General features: G+C 42.5%; 1 protein-coding gene across 1 annotated transcript in view; it reads left to right on the plus strand.

The window, feature by feature from the left end:
• Positions 1-15,335, plus strand: part of cdh5 (cadherin 5) — a 32,200-nt gene extending 16,865 nt beyond the window's left edge. Inside the window, exons 3-12 of the mRNA XM_063188976.1 lie at positions 71-359; positions 700-825; positions 1,322-1,486; positions 1,834-2,018; positions 2,934-3,184; positions 3,431-3,573; positions 4,571-4,680; positions 7,310-7,412; positions 9,828-10,082; positions 11,986-15,335. Coding sequence (XP_063045046.1) covers positions 71-359; positions 700-825; positions 1,322-1,486; positions 1,834-2,018; positions 2,934-3,184; positions 3,431-3,573; positions 4,571-4,680; positions 7,310-7,412; positions 9,828-10,082; positions 11,986-12,509 — 2,151 coding nt within the window. The 3' untranslated portion in view covers positions 12,510-15,335. The remainder of the gene's footprint in view (positions 1-70; positions 360-699; positions 826-1,321; positions 1,487-1,833; positions 2,019-2,933; positions 3,185-3,430; positions 3,574-4,570; positions 4,681-7,309; positions 7,413-9,827; positions 10,083-11,985) is intronic.
• The last annotated feature ends 5,440 nt before the right edge of the window (positions 15,336-20,775 follow it).

Raw genomic sequence — 20,775 nt, forward strand, 5'->3', positions numbered from 1 at the left:
AAGCATGCTCCTTCTCTCTGTTTCTCTCTGTTCTCTCTCTCTCTCTCTCGATCTCTCTCTCTCTCCGCAGTTGAACAATGACATATTCAACCTAGAGAAGCATAAATATATCATTGAGGGAGAAGGAGTCGGAGATATCTTCACAGTCCAAGATGCTGGAGACATCTACGTCATCGGTTTGCTAGACCGGGAAACCAAAAGCCAGTATCATCTAACAGCCAGAATGGTGGACAAGTTACACAATGGGCAAAACGTGGTGGCCCCTGCACCTTTCACCATCTCTATCGGCGATATTAATGACAACGATCCAGTCTTCAACGGGCCCTATGAAGCCTCTGTACAAGAAATGTCCACCACGGGTAAGAATCATAGGAGATCCCTAACAACTCACTCCAAACTGCATCTACAGTAGAAAAAGGAAAAAATAGCGAGCGCTCTACTTCAGGTTGAAGAGGTGCATCTGGTTATTCCTTTTAGGGCTTGACAGACTTTTGAGCTATAGCCAAACCACTCTCCATTGAGTCAAGGTGTTTGAAGTATTTAAAAACCCTTTATTTTACATCAGGGTGAATGGGGTTTTGGCAAGAATTTGTGAGCTACAGTGCTAGATGTCCTGGCACATCTTTATTTTTTAAAGATGATTCATTCATTTATAAACGTACATGACTAATATACCGCCACATTGTATCTGACACTCAGGGACGGAGGTGATGGTTATCAATGCCACTGATGCGGACGACGGCAACACAGAGAATGGAAGGATCCGTTTTACTTTGTTGAACGGAACCGAGTTCTTTACCATCATTGAAAGGGGGCAAGGAAGTGGTAAGATCCATTGCGTCTTATTCAATTGAGCAGAAAGTTCGTCATGTATCCATATGTTCTTGCTGTTTGGTAGCGATTCATTTAAGTAGTTGCCTACATAGAGCAATCTTACATTTTTTGTATCTCTGCTTACAATAGGGCTGTTGTAATTAAGAGTACAACTAACACTGTAACCATTGGCCAGCACAGACATTTTGGGGGGCAGGTGATATGATATGATATGATATGATATGATATGATATGATATGATATGATATGATATGATATGATATGATATGATATGATATGATATGATATGATATGATATTGAACACAGTACATTGTGAAAAAAACAAACTTTCAAAAGGGAACCTTTTGTGCAGGATGATAAACAGGCAGGTTCAGGCTTTAGCTCTATCTGATCTGAGCACACCTATGACTGTAATACTGTAATGCAATTTGATATCATATGTATAGCTCAACTTCAGGTATGTGTGTGCTTACCTATTGCATTTAGGTACTATCAAGACAAAGGTCTCCAATCTGGATCGAGAGACCACCCCAGAGTACAAGATCCTGGTTCAAGCGAGTGATGGTGGCAAAAACGCTGTTCACTCAGTACAAACTGTTGTCACCATAAGAATCAAAGACATCAACGATAACATGTCAACGTTTAAAGACGGTAGGTTCCTCAGCTTAATGTTGTGCAAATCGCATTATTACCACTTGAAAAGGAGAACCTTTCGACATGGAATTGTCACTTTAAAAAAAACTGCTGACAGATGAAATCACGCTTTTAAAGCCATTTATGTAGTGTGGTGATAGTACATGGAGATTACTATACCCACACTACATAACATACAGTGGGATTGCAAATTCTGAAGTATCTCACCCTTTTCTATATTTAATAACTACCGAAACAATTTGGGAAGCATCAGTATCTGGCTCAAAAAAATGTACTTAGGTGTCCCTTGAAACTCTTGAATCATTCTCATACCTTCACCTGACGTGAATGTGTTTTGTTTTCAGCTAATTACCGCTTCACTGTGCCTGAAGACGTGAGCGTGCACTCCATCATCGGTCATCTTCAGATTGAGGACAAGGACACGAAGGACAACAAGAACCCCATATTCAAGATCGACGCTCCGCAAATCAACAACCTGCTGGAAATCAAACTGAACAAAGAGAAGAATGGAGAACTTTTCCTGAAACAGGTAGGCCATAAATATCTGTTATTTTTCAATACAAAGAGGGGCATTAGGGCATTGGCAGGGTTATGATGAGGTTGAAAAACACTTTTTTTTTAAACACTCAGATACTGTCTTCCATTACCCGCCAGCAATACCCTACAATAACTCAGCATTAAGACACGTTCTAAAATAGCTGTGATTGTCTGCTCAGTGTGTTGCATTTAGACAAATAATGATTGGTCAATATTAGCACTAGGCCTGTGGGCATTGGGTGCTGTCAGTGCTAAATAAGAATAACTCAACTGTTGATTCATAGCACATGACAGCGCTATATTGCACAACATAAAAGTCCACAATAACACTGCTGGTTGTTTTGTTCGATTGAGCTGGACAGAGCCCCGCCCCAAGGCATCACTTAGCCAGAATTGGAAAAGAAGATTAGAGAGATACAAAAGCATATGTATTTGCCACACACACTTACATATATAACACCCCTATCACACTCTGTACATTGCCTGCTTTATGATCATTTAACCCACTGTCTTCATGCACCATAGCAGAATCTATGCTCTGCCTTACCTGATTACCGTGTAATACGTCTTTTTTCTCTTACTTCTACATCACAATGCTATATCATAGATGTACGTATCTGCCAACACTCATTTCTGGTCATTTTTATTTTGTCTACCTTAACTCTCAGAGTATGTTTTCTAATCAGAATATGTTTTTGCACATTGCCTTTTTATTTCTTTTTTATTTTCTATTTTTCCCCTCCCTGACTACCTGTGTTATACGTATGTGTCTTAAATGTCCATGTGGGCATTATGTGTATTTATATAAGCTACTTGAAACCTGAATTTCCCCTCGGGAATCCATAAAGTTACTCTACTCTACTCTACTCCACAACAAGTATGTCTTGTTTGTCACCCCGATCCCCAGGCTCTGGATTATGAGACACAGTCCAGCTACAGCTTCCCTATCTCCGTGACGGAGAACATCGTCCCAAATGTGCCCCAGAACCCGAGGGCCATTCAGAAAGCGAACGTCGTGATCATCGTCACCGATGTGGACGAGGCGCCGGTGTTTGACAAGGCGGAATATAACATACAGGTGGAGGAGGAGAAATTCCCCTTCGTCTTTCGAGAGGTCATCAAGGCAAGGGATCCAGACACGGCCAACCTCCCCATCAGGTGCACTGTACAGTGATCATTTTTACATTTCAAACAGTATGTCTATACATATCTACTGTGTCTAACTCCCTTTTACCTGTCTATATTTCCCGCAGATGTTACATTTGTGCATTTTAGCTGTGATTGTTGCTATTTTTGTTACTTGAAATCACTTTGGTATGAAAGTTCATGGGGCTTTGATTGAATTGAGGGGGAATGGCACCTTAACATTGCGTTTAGGTCTAACAAGACATATCTCATTCACAGGTACTCCGTTGAGGAGAGCTGTCCCATTGCCATCGACCCGAAAGAGGGAGTTTTGTCTCTGAGAGTGAAGTTGGACAGAGAATACAAACCTCTTCACAAGTGCCAGGTCACGGCTGCGGAGACACTACCAGGAGGCGGAGAAGGTAGTTAAACAGCCCTCTTCTCACAAATTGGACCAAATGGACAAAAACACAACATATCAAGTCAAGTCAAGTCAAGTCGGTTTTATTGTCAATTTCTTTACATGCACTGGTCATACGAAAAAATTGAAAATACGTTTCTTAGTTTCCTATGCAGGCGGTAAGGGTATTGTTGCGCTCTAGGTGCGTGGACCCAAAAGAAGTAAGGTATAAGGTTGGAGCAGGTTCTCACACTAGGTGCGAACTTGGTCCAACCTTATACCCTACTTTCCTATGCAGACATAGATATAGACTTAGGTGTGGACATAGACAATTAGACAATTAGACTTAGACAATATGCCTACGTTACACTGCATTCTGCAGTTACTTAAGTTATTATGCCTACGTTACACTGCATTCAGCAGTTAGTTAAGTTATGCATACTCCATTACACCGTCTCACAGACTCCTTACTCTGAAAATTACAGTCTCACACCCACCTTGCCATGTGTAGATCAAGCCTCAAATTTATAACGCCAAATCGTCTGCCCTTTGAGTCGTGTTCCCTTTGCGTCGCATCGCATATCAGAAGGCCACAACTGTAATAAGCATGTTTCAGTGACGGTTAAGTATAGAGAAAGGTTTAGGTCTAGGCAATCTGTCCTTTTTGAGCCATGAGGTGACACAAAAAAGGGAACCTTTGGCCTTAAATGGGGTCTGCCCATTGGTCTGACAGCTCATTAGTTTGACAGTCCATAAGTCAGACAATAAGCCATAGAGGAGCATAACGCTCAGGCTACTGGGCTACAAGCTACACGCTACACGTCTTTACTGATGGTTGGGGTTAAGAATTGTTTTGGTTTGGGCATACTTTTAATTTTTCAGTGAGCTTAAAAGTTAATATTTGTAAAATTATGCCACTAAAATAATTGTATACTGACAGACCACGCCTTTAATGATGGTTAGGGTTAGGAATTGTTTTGGTTATAATGTGTGTTTTTATTGCTATTGTGCTCCTTCAGGTCTGAAGTCCCATGTGCTCCTCAACCTGGATGTCCTGGATATAAATGACCACGCCCCCAAGCTGTCTACTGAGGAAGTGGATGTGTGTGAATCTGATAAACCTGGGACGGTAAGCAGGCTATATTACTGTAACTCACGTTCACGATTTCGTACCAGTGTGCTTTCACTCTATGAGGTTGGTAATTTCGTCCACAGAAGGTCATAAAATTGTATTCGTAAAAAATACCCTGGTTGACTGTGGTGTGATTTTTTTCCTTTCCCATGTCCCCAAACAATATTAGGCCCTACTGTAATCTCCATTTATCTTAGAGCAGTTAACTGTTAACAGAAGCATCCTCACCAAGAGCCTGGCTTTGCTGGTTGAGTTAGTCATTATTTAGGGCGGAATTCTCCCGTCTCCACTTAAGTCGGTTTTACGCACGCATATTTTACGCGGTCTTGTCTTGCGCGTATTCTCCCCTCTGGAACGTCGCCACACCCCTCGCGCTTAACTCAGAAAAACAGCGCGTAGCCCAACATAGGCGTGATATATGCTAAATGGGGGGATGAGTCTCCGCCAAGTTCATCAGTTGTGGCTACAAAGAAAATATGGAGCATGGATTTTCAGATCAACCATGTGAAAACCTCGGCAGTCCATTGAGATCCAACACTGAACTTTAACTTTGAATTTAAAACCACGTGCCAAAAGTCCTCTTGCAAAAGCGTTTCAAAATCTAACCTCCGCTCCTTTTCACAAGCAGAAGGCAAGTATTGGAGGTGAGATAACGAGATGGAAACGCGATGTGTCCCTTTGGCGGGAACTCAGCTGAGCGTTTTGGTGCGCAGCAGGTTGATTGAAATAATAAACATGATTGAACGTTTTGTTAAAAATGGAGTTTGGCGTGTTGCCTGGACAATTTCGGAAATCAAAAAGTGATTTAAAATTCTGATCATTCCCACAGTTAAACAAACACATAGTAGGCTGACTTTTAAAAGTGTTCTCCGCTTCTCTGTACAGCAACGTGACATTAAAATAATTGGAAATATGTGCATCTCAGCTGTCCGTCAGCATATTAAACTTAGGCTACATGCATGCTGAAGAATGAACAAGGAAATCGATCGTCATGAAAAAACGGAGACTTTATATTCTGTCGCAGACATGGGAATTAATTGGACATGGGCATGCAATGCCAAGCCAGGATTTAAACGCGCAGCTGATGGGGTGTAATAGAGACTAGAAGCGAAATGCCAAAGACATGCTCTGATATGTAGGCCTACCTTTTATCGTTTAGCTGTAATGCCATTCAGGAAATATTTTCTGCCTTACAAAAACAGATAGGACAACCTGTAGCCTACCTCAGTATGTGGTGGTTTTGTATGTCGGGCATCAGTTCAGAAATGTTAATAGGTTACATGCACATATGCACGAGTTCCAATAAATCACAAAAGTGGAGGAGTTGAAATAAAAACCCTTTACTTAACGTCGTGGCTACAACATAGTAATAATGGTGAAGGTTGTTTTTGAATAGGCATACTTTGGGAGGCTGTAAGGACGACTGGAACAGCGGTCTTTAGTCTGACGTGCCTTGTCAATTTAGCCTACTTGTGCATGGTGCAACCTGCAACGAGGTGTTTTTGGTTTTGGTTACCGTCCGTGGAGACAACATGATGATCCTCATACTGATTAATTAATTACCTGCTTTTGTTTGTAAGTTCACCGATATGAGAACATGGTCTTGGCAGCTGGTCATATTTTGTCACAATTAATGTAGGATGTTTATGTTGAACTGTGAATGAATTTCGATTTGGACTCACGCTGACGGTAAGGAACATCAACAAAGCATACCGTGTAACATGTTCAAAATGCGAGCCAAGCGTGCATCAAATGCAATATTACATTTTACCTCATAGTGGCGCTTGACCTTACTACAGCCCTTTGATGCGCGTAAAGGCAAACGCGCGTAAGTGCACGGGAGAATACGCTTAGGATTCATTTACATGCGAAACTCCCTGATTTTGCCCTGGCCCCACCCAAAGTGCGCAACTGAAGAAATCGCGCGTAAGCCCCGCTTACTCACTGGCTTGAGTAAGCTCGGAGGCGCTGTTGCGCGCTTTTTTTGACTTAAGCGGGTGGGAGAATTCCGCCCTCAGTTCGCATGTTTAATTGATGTTTCCACACCAACTACCACAAACCCTGAGTTGTGTTTCTCGAAAGCGTAGTTTCTAGCAAGTTAGCAACTTGGGTAGTTGCCAATGGGAAATAGCATTGCAACCAAAAAAATAGCTAACATAGTTAGCAACTATGTTTTTTGGCTGTTTTGGTGTGTAGCAGACAAACTGGTGTTGATGTAGATATCACCCTGAATTTGACAAGGTGCAGGCCTATGTGTCTGTTGGCTATTATTTAAGATTTAGTAGGCCTATCCAGTGCAGTATGCAGTATACACTATACAGTGCACAATATTACCTTTCATCATCCCTTCCATTACTGCATTAATACGTCTCTCTCTCTCTCTCTCTCTCTCTCTCTCTCTCTCTCTCTCTCTCTCTCTCTCTCTCTCTCTCTCTCCTCTTCTCTCTCTCCTCTTCTCTCTCTCTCTCTCTCTCTCTCTCTCTCTCTCTCTCTCTCTCTCTCTCTCTCTCACTCTAATTTTTCTTTTTAAAATCAGCTCCTAGTGGGCTATGTGTATGTGTATTAACCACATGAATTCTGTAATAAAATCTTTTTAAAAGTCAAGTCTCTCTCTCTCTCTATCCAGATTGTTGCCACCCTGGGTGCCATTGACAATGATGAAATGAGCAAGACGTTCACCTTCAGATTGGCAAAGCCGAGCTCCAACTTCTCCCTGTCAGACACCAATAGTGAGCATCTCTTGTTTTCTGTGCGTGTGTGCGTGCGTGTGTGCGTGCATGCATGTGTGTGCTTTGTTTGTTCTGACATATTTACTATACATGGGTTCCCAGTGTTTGTAAACATGATGCTGTGAGGAGGGGCAAGACACTGGCAGCCAACCACGTGAGATAATTTTTTGACCGACAGCGGTTTCTAGCAATCAGAGGTTGAGTTGTGCGCAGATAGGTTCGCGCAGCCAGGGGAAAACAAAAATGTAGAACTCATGTATAGGAAGTCCAGATATTTGCCAGTATAATAATCCCCTCTGCAGCACTGTGAAGTGAAGTGAAGTGAAGTGAGATAACAGCAATAAGGCCTATACATATAGAACAAAGGAGCTTAGTGAGGGATGTAGGTAGCAAGACCAATGGGGAACTGATGTAAGATGTTAAGAAATAGAAGAATGAGTACTGTATATGTATAGCTCCCACGGTTTGAGGGAGAGAGATAGAGAGAGAGAGAGAGAGAGAGAGAGAGAGAGAGAGAGAGAGAGTGAGTGTGTGTGTGTGTGTGTGTGTGTGTGTGTGTGTGTGTGTGTGTGTGTGTGTGTGTGTGTGTGTGTGTGTGTGTGCACGTGTGTGTGTGCACGTGTGCATGCGTGCGTATGTGTGTGCGTATGTGTGAGTGTGTGTGTGTGTTTGCATGTGTGTGAGTGTGCAGACGTGCATGTGTGTGTGTGTGTGTGTGTGCATGCATATGTGTGCGTGTGTGTGTGTAGCTCCCAGCATTTACGAACTCACTTTGTCCCGCATCACAGTCCCACTGTGGTCCAAAGCAGTGAGAAAATCAGATGACTTCCTCGCTCTCCGCTCCTCTTCCCTGTAAGACACAAGCCTGAGACAGACAGCGAGCGGGCTGCTCATGAGATCGCAGGGCCGGCTCAATTTTCCTCTAATGGCTTTTGTGTAAATCCTCAGTCCCAGGTGGACCGTCCCTGATTTAGTCGGAGAGAGATTTTCCCACTATTGTCTGTCCATGCTTCGCCTCGCTTTGCATTTGCTGTGCTGTGCTGTGCTGTGCTGTGGTGGTATTTTTAGACATGAAGTCATTGGCTGTTACATACAATCAGCACTCAGATGGACTGAACTGCCATTTCACTTTGTTCACACTTTTGTGAACTCAGCGTCTATTTACATGCAGAAGAAAATGGCAGGGGAAAATATGGAAATGAACAGTGAATTATGTGTAGGGGGAAAAAAACAAATCAAATCTGGACGTCTACAGTAATGTGGATACAGTACCTGCATCAGAAATGTCCATAATAAGTATATCAAATAAAAGCAATTCTATTTTATTGTAAAAGAACAGTGTATACCATACATGCCTTTTGTTGTCACTCTATACATGCACAATGAGAATTATACACAAAATGAGATTGAGTGATTCCATTTATAGATGTTAAAATGAATGGAGATTATTATTACAGTACACTTCATGCTTTGTTCAGTTTCTATTTACAAGTAGAACAAAATGTCTGGTGAAAATAGGGCTCAGGAAGAGGAATGATATAGGAAAACTCATCTGGAGTAATGTAATGAATATGGATGATTCTTGCATCAAGAATATGAACTATACGTATTGTATGTGTTATGAGTGTATTCCTGACGCAGGCATCATCCAATAGCAATAAAGGGCCTGCTGTTAGATTAGATTAGATTGCCTTTATTGTCCCCAGGGGGAGATTTGTGTCCACCACCATCAAACAAGTTTACAGCCAACATGAAAACAAAAAAATATACAATAGAGTACACAAGGACAAACATAAGGACATCAAATGCAACATAGATTCATACACAAATACTGTCATACACACATAGGCCTACTCTCAACATACACACACAACCAATCATACATGCACACTCCAACAGATAACATAAGCATAACATAAGCACTTACTCACACAATATACCATGCAGCCATACCAACAATCACATACTATGTGCATACATACACAGCCAGAGATTTTTACTTATCAGTGCATTTTCAATTGTCAAAAAAAAGAATACATAGGCTACTTGCGCAAACAAGAGGTGAAGGGATACAATAGAGACAGCGAAGACAATGACAATAATGTGTGTGTGTGTGTGTGTGTGTGTGTGTGTGTGTGTGTGTGTGTGTGTGTGTGTGTGTGTGTGTGTGTGTGTGTGTGTGCACGCGTGTGTGTGTGTGTGGGGAAGGGCCAAACAAATCACAAAATGTTGCTAAATATCTTGCATCAGTGGGAGCCTCTTCATATGGAAACGCAGGTGGCACCTTAATCCTAGATCATTATGAACAGAAGAGTCTAGTGCTGTATAAGACTCATTTTAAGCCAAATTTGGATTGTGCCATGATAAATGTACATCTGTCAATCCAAATAAGTCAAATGTGTGTGTGCGTTTCAGACGGCACGGCGATCCTGCGTGTGAAGCAGGGTGGCTTCCGGACGGAGGACTCGAGCGACCACGTGCTGGAGGTGGAGGTGGCCGACGGGCGTAGCGGCGGCCCGGGCGTGCTGAAGAGCGTGGAGCGCCTGCGCATCAAGGTGTGCACCTGCGGCGCCGACCGCACGCCCGAGTACTGCAGGCCGCACCGCCGGGCGGTGGGCGTCAGCATGCACGCCCTCATCACCATCCTGCTCTGCATCGTCACCATACTCGGTAAGTGTCCATCGCCAACATTATGGTAATAGTCATCGTAATCATTAGCCTGGCGACGCCATCCTATGTACTCCACTGAAAGATTATCGCCGAGCCGCACACACACACACACACGCGCCCACACATGCCCTCATCTCAATGTAACTAAGCTCCATATATTTGTTAAAATTTCATTTTTCCAAGTACCCCCTGCAGTGTGCTCGCATACTCCTAGTGGTACACGTACCCCTGGTTGGGAAACACTGCTCTAGTCCATAGAAGTGTCAAACTCATGTTGGTCCAGGGGCCACATACAGCCTATTTGATCTTAAAGTGATACTGTCCCATTTTTATAAATACGCTTATTTTACATCTCCCCTTCAGTTAAATAATAGGGTTTTACCGTTCTCCTATACTTTCAACCGTTCTCTGGGTATGGCAGTGCAAATTTTACCTCCAGTTAACATTGAGTCCTATGAGACTAGTTAGCCGCCAGCTGGTCTCATAGGACTCAATGTTAACTGCTAGCATGGGGATAAAAGGCACAAAAATTACATTTCATTATATACATTACACTTAGTTGATGCTTTTTTTGAAAGCGATTTACAATTATTAACATACACTAAAGGATATTGGTATCACTCCATAGATCAAAGTGGGGTGGGAAGGGTTGACAGTGAGCTACTGGGTTGGAGCTGTCTCTGTCTGTTTCCCTCTTGCGACCCCAAGGACTGCCACCTCAACCCTGTGCCAACATTTATATGTATGTATTTATATGAATGCTAGAGCCGAGGCCTATAAAAGATAGATGCAGAGTGCATAGCAATGAGACCACATGACAATGAATGAGGCCATCAAAACCTTGAGCCTTCAAAACACGTGGAAGTACTCTCGTGAAGATGTGCGCCGTGCAAGAAAACAAGCCATGAAGAATTGATGTGAGAACGGCTACAGTTGGGAGCGATCTTTAATGATACATGCGCAACAACACAAACCCCCCCAAGGCAATAGAGACCTCCTTCACCACTGACACTTTCGTTTTTCTCATTCAGTGTTGCCAGATTGGGCTGTTTCCCGCCCAATTGGGCTGCTTAGGATGTCCGTGTGCGGGTTAAAATGGCATTTTGCAGAAAAACCTGCCCAATTTTTGCCATTGTAATCAATAGAATTGGGCGGCATTTTGTGCTTCTAGGCGGGTTTTGAACATTTTTTGGGCTGGAAATCATCAGCCTCATCTGGCAACACTGTCTCTCATTCTCCTTCCGCAGTCCTCCAAACAAGGCTGTGCCGTGCCGGTGTGTTATTGTTGCGTGTCTGTCCTTGGTTAAATCCCCTCAGCGCCGGTGCTTTTAAATAAGTAATTTCTGCTACTCTGTCCAAAAGCGTGCGCTGCTGCTCTCTGGAATGCTTTAAAACCCTCGAGTCCTCTGTGTTATATGCGGATGATAATGAAAGTCAGACGGCAGGGAACATACTGCAAAAAAACCTACAAACAGACAGTATCTAATCTGTAGTCTGGACCAAACAATAGATTGAAAACAATGTTATCAGCAGCAATACTTTTGGAATTGAATAGAGAATGGACTGGACTAGAAGACTAGAATCAACTTGACTAAACTAGACTATACATAGAATAGAATAGAATAGAATAGAATAGAATAGAATAGAATAGAATAGAATAGAATAGAATAGAATAGAATGGAATAGAATAGAACAGAACATGATGCATTTTCCAAAATGCATTTGTTTTTCAAGTTCATAGCATCTGTTTTACATCATACTGTGTACAGATGTATTATGGAGTTTGGTATTTTTTTCATCAGGTTTTCATTTTTGCCCTGGCACTGGCCAAGTTGTCTGTGTATATGTTTATAATGATATATGTGTGCGTATGTGTGTGTGTGTGTGTGTGTGTGTGTTGCAGTGATCGTGATCCTGCTGGTCCTGCGTCAGCGCTACCGTAAGGACTCCCTGGTGGCGCTGGGCAAGTCCTCCGCGGGCAGCGAGATCCACGAGCAGCTGGTGACATACGACGAGGAGGGCGGCGGCGAGATGGACACCAACGGCTACGACGTGTCCATCCTGACGTCCGCGCGGCACGACGGCTCGCTGCAGCTGCCCTCGCACACGCCCACGCCCGGCGTCTACGCCCGCGTCAACAAGCAGCCGCCGCTCGCGCTCGGCGCCGCCAAGGGAGACATGGCCGCCATGATCGAGGTGAAGAAGGACGAGGCGGACCACGATCGCGACGGGGGCCCCTACGACACCCTCCACATCTACGGCTACGAGGGGCCCGGCTCGCTCGCCGGCAGCCTCAGCTCGCTCGAGTCCGACTCGTCCGGCGCCGACAGCGAGGATTACGACTTCCTGTCGGAGTGGGGACCTCGCTTCAGGACCCTCGCCGAGCTGTACGGCGTGGACGGATACGCAGGGGGGTTGCCCTACTAGAGGGGGCCCCCCTGATGTGTGGAGGGAGGGGTTCGGCCGGCCTTCTCTGCCGAATGGGCACTCCTCCTGAAGGGATCTGGGTGTACTGTAGGGTGGACTCCCTTTTCTAAAGGGCCGACATGTGGGAGTGGCGCTGGACATACTGAGGGGATGTCTGGGGGGGACCTTGCCATACTGTTGGGTATTACTGATGGGGGAGGGTGACCTCGTCCTCCAAAGAGGGCTGATTTGAGGGGGAGTACACCTACCTACCATAGGGCCTTAGTTGTGGGGGGAGTGCACCTATAGTATTGGGCCTATAGGGATATTTGAGGAAAGCTTGCTCTGCTGGTGGCTCTAATGTTCTGAAGGGAGCCCTACTCGCACTACTTTAAGGCCCTTTTTTGTGCCATGCTTTCTAATGTTCTGGCGCAATGACCTTAAAAAACATCTGCCATCTTGTGTTTAGGACCACCAAAAGACTTGTGACCTTATGGAAAGGGAAGTCTCCAGAATCATATTCCTGGAACTGGAAAACTTTCTGGAATCATTTTTGTTTGTTTGTTTGTTTATTTTTTTGTTCGTCTGTTTGTAATGTGCCAATGCAATTTAGTGGGTTTTCATTCATTTTGATGGGACAAACAACCCGTTTGTCAGCACTGACAGTGTTATTTGATATTTTTTATCTTTAAATATCTTGGCCTATTTGGGTCTGTTTTTTGTACATTTGTAATGACATACATATATGTGCAAACTAAGAACAATGGACATCAATGGATCATGTCTACTATTTGTTTTTCCTTTTAAGTCGCAACAATATTTCTGTTTTATTTAAAAATGACTGAGTGCCTAAAGTGGAAGGTAGCAAAGGCAGCCAATTTAAAGGCTTGTCTTGGCACACACTTGGCAAAAGTATCAACAACAAAAAACATCAGAATTTCTATTTGGATAATGAGTTGATTTACAGCAATTGCGAGAGAGTTTGTCAGTGAAACAGCTCTCTGAGAAAGCAGCTCCATTTGAAAAAAATGAGACATCAACCACTGCCATGCCAGCCAATGTGGTGGATTAAGTTGGCTTTCGTTTCGCGAGACACAGAATATGCTTGCTATTGTCCAGAGACCAGCGCAGGAAGCAGCGAGAGCAAGGCTCTGACAGAATTAAGGCCTATTCACGCTTTATTTGACAGGACTCATCATCACATCGATTGTTGTGTGCTGGGCTGGAAATCTCCAAGGTCCACGGATATAAAAATACTACAAGCTTCTCAGGAAGCATCGTAGGCGAACAAGGCCTCTAGTTGACATCTGAATAACTCTAACCTTTCATCCCTGTGTGAGTCTGTAACTGCTAAATATAAGACAGCTGCTTCTGTTATTTATAAATCGAAGCGGTCAGGCCCAATTACAATAATTACACAGAGAGCGAGACCAAAAATGTATGACTCTTGATTCTCGATTCTGATTGGGCACCGGTGTATGAAGGATTACAACCATACCTGTTCAATTCCACAAAGCTCGTGGAGACAGTCTGGGTGTCATTTACTCCTCAAAATTTTGATTTCATTCACTTCCAATTCTCATTTCATTATTTGTCTTTGTTGTCTGTTGGCTGATGATTTCCTTAAATGCAAACAAAATTGTTCAGCTACTTGCGGTAAAGCAGTCCAAAGTAAACCATCGGCACAATATGTGGAAGCCACCGGTGCCCCCTTCCTGTTAGCCTCCTCTCGCTAAACGCTACGCTAACATCCACTAATGAATCTTAGCCCCTGCTCAACAACCCCAGCACACCAGCACCCCCCCTCCAGCTTCCTTCACATATGTGCTTCAGGAAACTGACTTCCTGTCCCATTATCTTCGAGGCAGGGACACATTGTGAGGCACTTCCTGTTTTCTTTACACGTCTGGGGAAAGAATCTTGGGAGCAGAGGGCAACAGGAACAGTAGCTCTGGCCGCCATCTTAGGGTCCTCTCTCTCTGGGCTGAAGTTCAAGCACAGATCTGAATGACTAGCTTCGACATCACCCACTGATTACTGATTACAGAACCAGTGTTGCCAAATGGAAAATGCTAAACTATCGTACCAAAACCTCAAAATTTTTGGGGGCTTTTTTGGGAGGAATTTATCTTACAGTAACCAAATGGTTGTTTTAAGGCAACTAAATGAACTGAATAAAATTCATCGAATTTATCGTACACAGGACAATATGGACAAAATTATGGTACATATTCGACAATTATCGTACATCTGGCAACACTGTCCGGAACACACAGCGTTTCCAAACCATTCAAATCCATAATGCACTGAAACCAGTAGAGAAAACTTTTTTTTTTTTTAAAACATATTTTAGGTTTAACATGTAGGCCTATTATATATGAAACTGTAAGAAAACTGATAACGCGGAAGGTTTGTTCATTTATTCACAACTTCTATCTTTTTTACCTTCCACTGTCCAAATTGGAGATGGCATTCCGCTATGCAGGCCTATTTCCACGTTAGCCAGCTGCTCGCATTGCTGTTTATCAACCAGTAAGAATCAACCATTCCATATTAAAAGAGAGGAACAACTCGATCACTTAATTAATTAATTAATCAATTATAATTATAACTTCCACAACATATTCCAAAATGGTGAACTCTGTCATTTTTTTTTCTCCATTTCTTTAAACACAAACACACCGTATTTATCTGTGTTGAAGTCTGTCTGCAAAATCTGCCGACTGCCGACTTTTGAGTATTTTCTACTATACTTGACGATATCTACTGAGATATATGACTTACAGTGGGCCAAAGGGTGTGGGGTTTATTCATGTGTGTGTGTGTGTGTGTGTGTGTGTGTGTGTGTGTGTGATTGGAGAGAGAGAGAGAGAGAGAGAGAGAGAGAGAGAGAGAGAGAGAGAGAGAGAGAGAAAGAGAAAGAGAAAGAGAGAAGGGGGGGAGACAATCAGGATGTGTATTTTTTATTTTGTAAAACTATGTGCCGCAAGAGTCGTTGCTATTGGTTACGGGGGGGATGTTGACATGATGGTGTGTGTGCTGTGATATTGTTAGTGCTGTAGTGAACTTCAACTTAGACATAATGTGCCTTTCAGAACATTTGGGGAATATAATAATGTGTTTTTTAATATGTATAATGACTTTTTTTTGAAGACTTCTCATTTTGTATAAATATAATAATAAAAAAAGCTCCACTCTGGCCATTAGCGTTTGGTTTGATTCATTTCTGATGTTAGCATGCATCACTGGTTCAAGCATATTGGCGCCACTTGGACTATGAAGTCAGGGTCACAGAGTTTCTTTCATTATATTAAATTATATTTTTACCAGATGTTTCTATCCAAGGCGACTGGCAATAGAAGACATAAACAGTAACATACCAATGTTTGGACAATACAATATAGTATGCTGGCATGACAACATTAGCGCCAAACAGTTTTTAAAGAATGGAGTGAGATTTGTTGTAATAAAAGGAGGCTTTCTTGCAAGAGAAGACTGATGATTCACTTATCAAAAAAGTGAAAAAGAAATGAGGCACTGAAGTCTGATGCAAAATAATGTATAATAAAGTCGACAAAAGTACAAAAAAAATCCACTGACATACACTTTAAAGGCGGTGTTGGCCTTTCTGTGATATTTGCTACTTTTACATAAGACATTTCATTTGGAATTCACTGACTTAAATTCTGAATAAAGCTTAATTCCACTTTGAAAGCCTCACGTAAACACCTCTTAATACGGAATTAAAGGAAATTTCAAAGTAAACTCGCCAGAAATATTTAATTCGGGATTATTCATTCGGAATTAAAAAACATCATGTAAACATAGTGATTGTCAGCTTTGATATAGGCCTACATTAGTTTACATCAACCTTGTGAGCATCTCATTTCTTTCTCATTTTTTAATAATCTTTTATGGCTTTTTGAGTTGATGTATCAAGTGAGGTGCCGACTTTGTAATTTTTGATGTGCATATCCATCATTTGCATTGACGTCACAATATTACGTAATCGTTTTTGCTGGACGGCAGAAGTACACATTCGTACATAGGAATTATGCAGACGAAGACAACTTTGACCATAAAATACCAAAAAACACGTAGTTCTTGTAGGCTCAATGTCATATACGTAGACTTTTTCGTTCAATTACGAGACAGGGTAACTCGCTCTTTACCAGGCTGACAGAAACTCTTGCCGGTGCCCGTTCCTGCCCCTATCCTTGAACTCGCCGGCATGTTCACGCTGTCGTTCTTTGTGTTCTGTAGCCTACTCCTCTGTTGGTAGACTTCCTGTTGTCTTTTAAATGTGTGAAGACTTCTGAGGCTGCTCCAAGTGGTTGTAGATTTCCTGTTTTGTTTTAAGTCTGCATATTCTGAGGGTACTCTAAGTGGTTGTAAAGTTACTGTTGTCTTTTAACCCATTTTAGTCTATGCCCTTTTTGGGAAAGGGTGCCCTCTGCCTATTAAGTCCAAAATATCTCAGCCTCCTAAGCACATACAAACATGAAATAAGTTGCATTTAAAAGCTAGGACCCTCATTTTGCATTAGAATGTGTTCATTCACTCTCTAATACCCACATTTGTTAAAAAAAAAAAAAAGCCCTCAAATCTCAAGAGCCTGAATGCAGCGTATATGTGTCTCCAGGCTAAAATGGGTTAAGTCTGCATACTATTCTGAGGCTGTTCTAGGTTGTAAAGCTCCTATTGTCTTTTAAGTCTGAATACTATTCTGAGGCTGCTCTAGGTTGTTAAGTTCCTGTTGTCTTTTAAATCTACATACTATTCTGAGGCTGCTGTAAGTGTGTAGATTTCGGAGGCTCCTGTAAGTGTGTGTAGAGTCTACCTTTTATAGTTATATGCATGCACTGTAGATGTCTGAGTCAGTCTGATGCACCTCTAAGTGTGTATAGGTCTGAGAGGGCAACACCCAGAGGTCCTGTTGTCCGAGATTGGGGGCATTTCCTGAGGCGTAGGGGGGGTTGCTGGTGGGAGATAAACAAAACAACACTGATTGGGTAGATATGGATCGGGAAAGGTTTGTGATTGGCTGAAAACTCATGGTGTAATATCCCTTAAACATTCCAAAGTGATGTCAGAGCAGAACGCACCCTTCTGAGACCAAACACACTCACACTCAACAGGCATTTCCTGATGATGGACAGAACACACACGCACGTACGCACACACGTACACACACACGTACACACACACACACACGCACACACGCACACACACACACACACACACACACACACACACACACACACACACACACACACACACACACACACACACACACACACACACACACACACACACACACACAGTCATAGAGAGAGTGAAAGACAGGGAGAATCCCGGTCTCATGAGGACAAGAGAGCTGTCTAAAAGCACATGTGTTTGAAGTCCCTAATTCCCGCTAACACAATCGTCGCGACTCTTCCCATTTAGAGGGATGGTATCTGATGTGGACATGACAGCCTCCAGGGATGGAGAGAGAGAGAGAGAGAGAGAGAGAGAGAGAGAGAGAGAGAGAGAGAGAGAGAGAGAGAGAGAGAGAGAGAGAGATGCTAGCGGCCTCCGGGGATGTTAGGGCCTCAGTGTAAGGCCATGAGACATGAGAGATGTCTTCCCCCAACACCACATCGCCCAAATTAGCCCCAATTTAACCCTTCTCAAGAAAACACTCATCACACAGACTACAAGAAGAGAGGGGGATAGGAGGGAGAGAAGAGGAAGAGAGAGAGAGAAGTGAGGGAGGAGAGAGAGAGGGGGAGAGGAGGGAGAGAGGGGGGGAGAGGAGAAAGAATGGGAGAGAAGAGAGAGTGGGATAGAGAGGAGGAAGAGAAGAGAGAGGGAGGAGATGAGAGAGAGATGTAGGGAGGGCGGGATAACAGAAGGGAAGAAAAATGACGGGGGACGGTGGTAGTCAAATCTTTGTTCAGTTAAGTAGTTGACATTTATGACATTGCACTGCATTACATTACATTACATTACATTATATCTCATAATCGTAATGTAAATATATGCTTTGTAATATTAATTTCATTCCATTACCAGTCATGTTAATGTAAATCAAAACACAAAACAAAACAATTTATTTTCAGCCTTGCAAATTTGGAAAACAGTATGGCAATTCAATTAATCTTACCATTTTTAAGGTGGTGCTTACACAAGACATACAGTTACATAGGCCCCTATCACACAACGTTTATCGCCCACACGCAAATTTTACAACTCCTTATGAAATCAGAAAAACATACCACAGTGCCTCATTAACCTCTTTTATACAGTTATGATCTTAATGTGACCAAAATTGTAATGACCATGTCTTAATCTGTTCCTTAAAGGGACACTGTGCAGGAAATGGTCAAAAAAGGTACTGCAACTATGCTGCTCATTGAAACAGGGCTGCCTATTGCCAAATTTGATCTTTACATGAAAATTTACAGAGTAATAAACAAATATTTTCTAGCATGGTCCAAGTACAGTCATTTTTCCAGCTAAAAATGGCTATTTTTGGAAATTCAAAATGGCGGACCATGGAGAAGATAAAAAATGCAATTTTTCCAGTCATAATGAATATTAGAATTTGATGGTGGTGGTAAGTATTCATGAAAAAGGTAACATTAGTGAATGGACAGCATGAATTCTGGAAATAAACAACTAAAAATCTCACACAGTGTCCCTTTAAGGCCCTCTGTAATGTCATAGCAATGTTGTTATGATGTAGTTGAGTATTTTCAGCAAAGAGGCAAGTCGACGGCCCATCCACAGTAAGATCGAGGCAACGCAATCAAGTGAAACAGTCCCCAACAGCCTAAAAGAAAAGGCTTTTCTTTTGGGATATAGAAGGCTTCTCTTCTTATCTTGCCTTTCTGATGGAAACCGTGAATCTTGTAATACAGTGATGCTGTAAACAGCTAACCGTAATCCAATTGCAGTCTATGCAGTGATACAATTTGCCAGACTGCAGGATGCCTTATTGCCGTGTTCATGTATTCAGGGATGTAAATTAAATCCACGGAGGGAATTAAATCAGAATAGCATGGTTAAACACAAGCTGGAAACAAAAGTGGATACGATACAGTCAGGCAAAGATGGAGTGAAGTGAATGTCAACATGGACTTAAGCATTCTTGAAATCAACGCCAAATATCTACAAGTGCTCATATGAAAAGTGCCTGACAAGGTGGTGTGGGGAAGAAGTTGTATTAAGTTGTGAACAAAACTGCTAATGACACAAAACGCTGATGATCTAACCATATCTGAAATAAGCAAGTGTTTAAAATTCTCTACAGGGTAAATGAAAGAAACTATGAACGTGCTTTTTTTTCTTTTTCTACTTCGCTTAGTGATTTTGGGATTGTTTGTGCTGGATCAGTATTTCCCCTTGTCATTTTTCCCATGACATACAGTACTAAATACCAATGAGGGTACGGCCTCAGTGGACTGTTATACTTGGCTCCATTTCAGGTTTCTAGACAGCAGTCTGATTCCCTGTTGTCGTAACCACAAACAACCACCAGAGGGAGCAAGACATCAACTTTGCGGTCTAACAGTGACCTGCGACTCACACTGTACAGGCCTAGATACAGTGATTAGATGATCCACTTCAAACAGCAGGCCTATTTGACAATAAATTACCCAGAGAGGTTAAGCTTTAAAATTTAGTTTTAATCCCACAATGTTAAGTTTTAACCTTATAAATGACCAGTCATTTACTATTTAGCCCTGTATTGAAATACACAGTACTTGAGTAGCTCTGTCTCTACTGTACCATGTGATGGATTTCTGTCATTGACTGCACTACACACAAGCTCCAGCAGAGTGCAGTACTTTAAAGGGTTAGGAAAAATAATCTAATCCAGTGGTTGTCAAAGTGGGGGCCAGGGACCACTGGGGGCTGTGAGAGGATGTCAGCAAAACAAAATACATTATATACTAAAATAAATAACTAAAGTATACCAAAACAAACAAACAATAAACTAAACAAAATCCCAGTGGGACACTGCCTCTAGCCTTCCTAGACTACTGATGTGTGTGTGTGTGTGTGTGTGTGTGTGAGTGCGTGTGTGTGTGTGTGTGTGTGTGTGTGTGTGTGTGTGTGTGTGTGTGTGTGTGTGTGTGTGTGTGTGTGTGTGTGTGTGTGTGTGTGTGTGTGTGAGTGCGTGCGTGCGTGTGTGAATATGTGCAGTAGTCCATTAGCATCCTATTAGGCCTGTCTGCTCTGATTACACACTCGCTACGCTAGCGACCAGGAGAAGAGAGGAGAGGTGTTGCCAGGAGGA

Source organism: Engraulis encrasicolus, chromosome 22 (genome assembly GCF_034702125.1).
Source record: "Engraulis encrasicolus isolate BLACKSEA-1 chromosome 22, IST_EnEncr_1.0, whole genome shotgun sequence".
Lineage (NCBI taxonomy): Eukaryota > Metazoa > Chordata > Actinopteri > Clupeiformes > Engraulidae > Engraulis > Engraulis encrasicolus.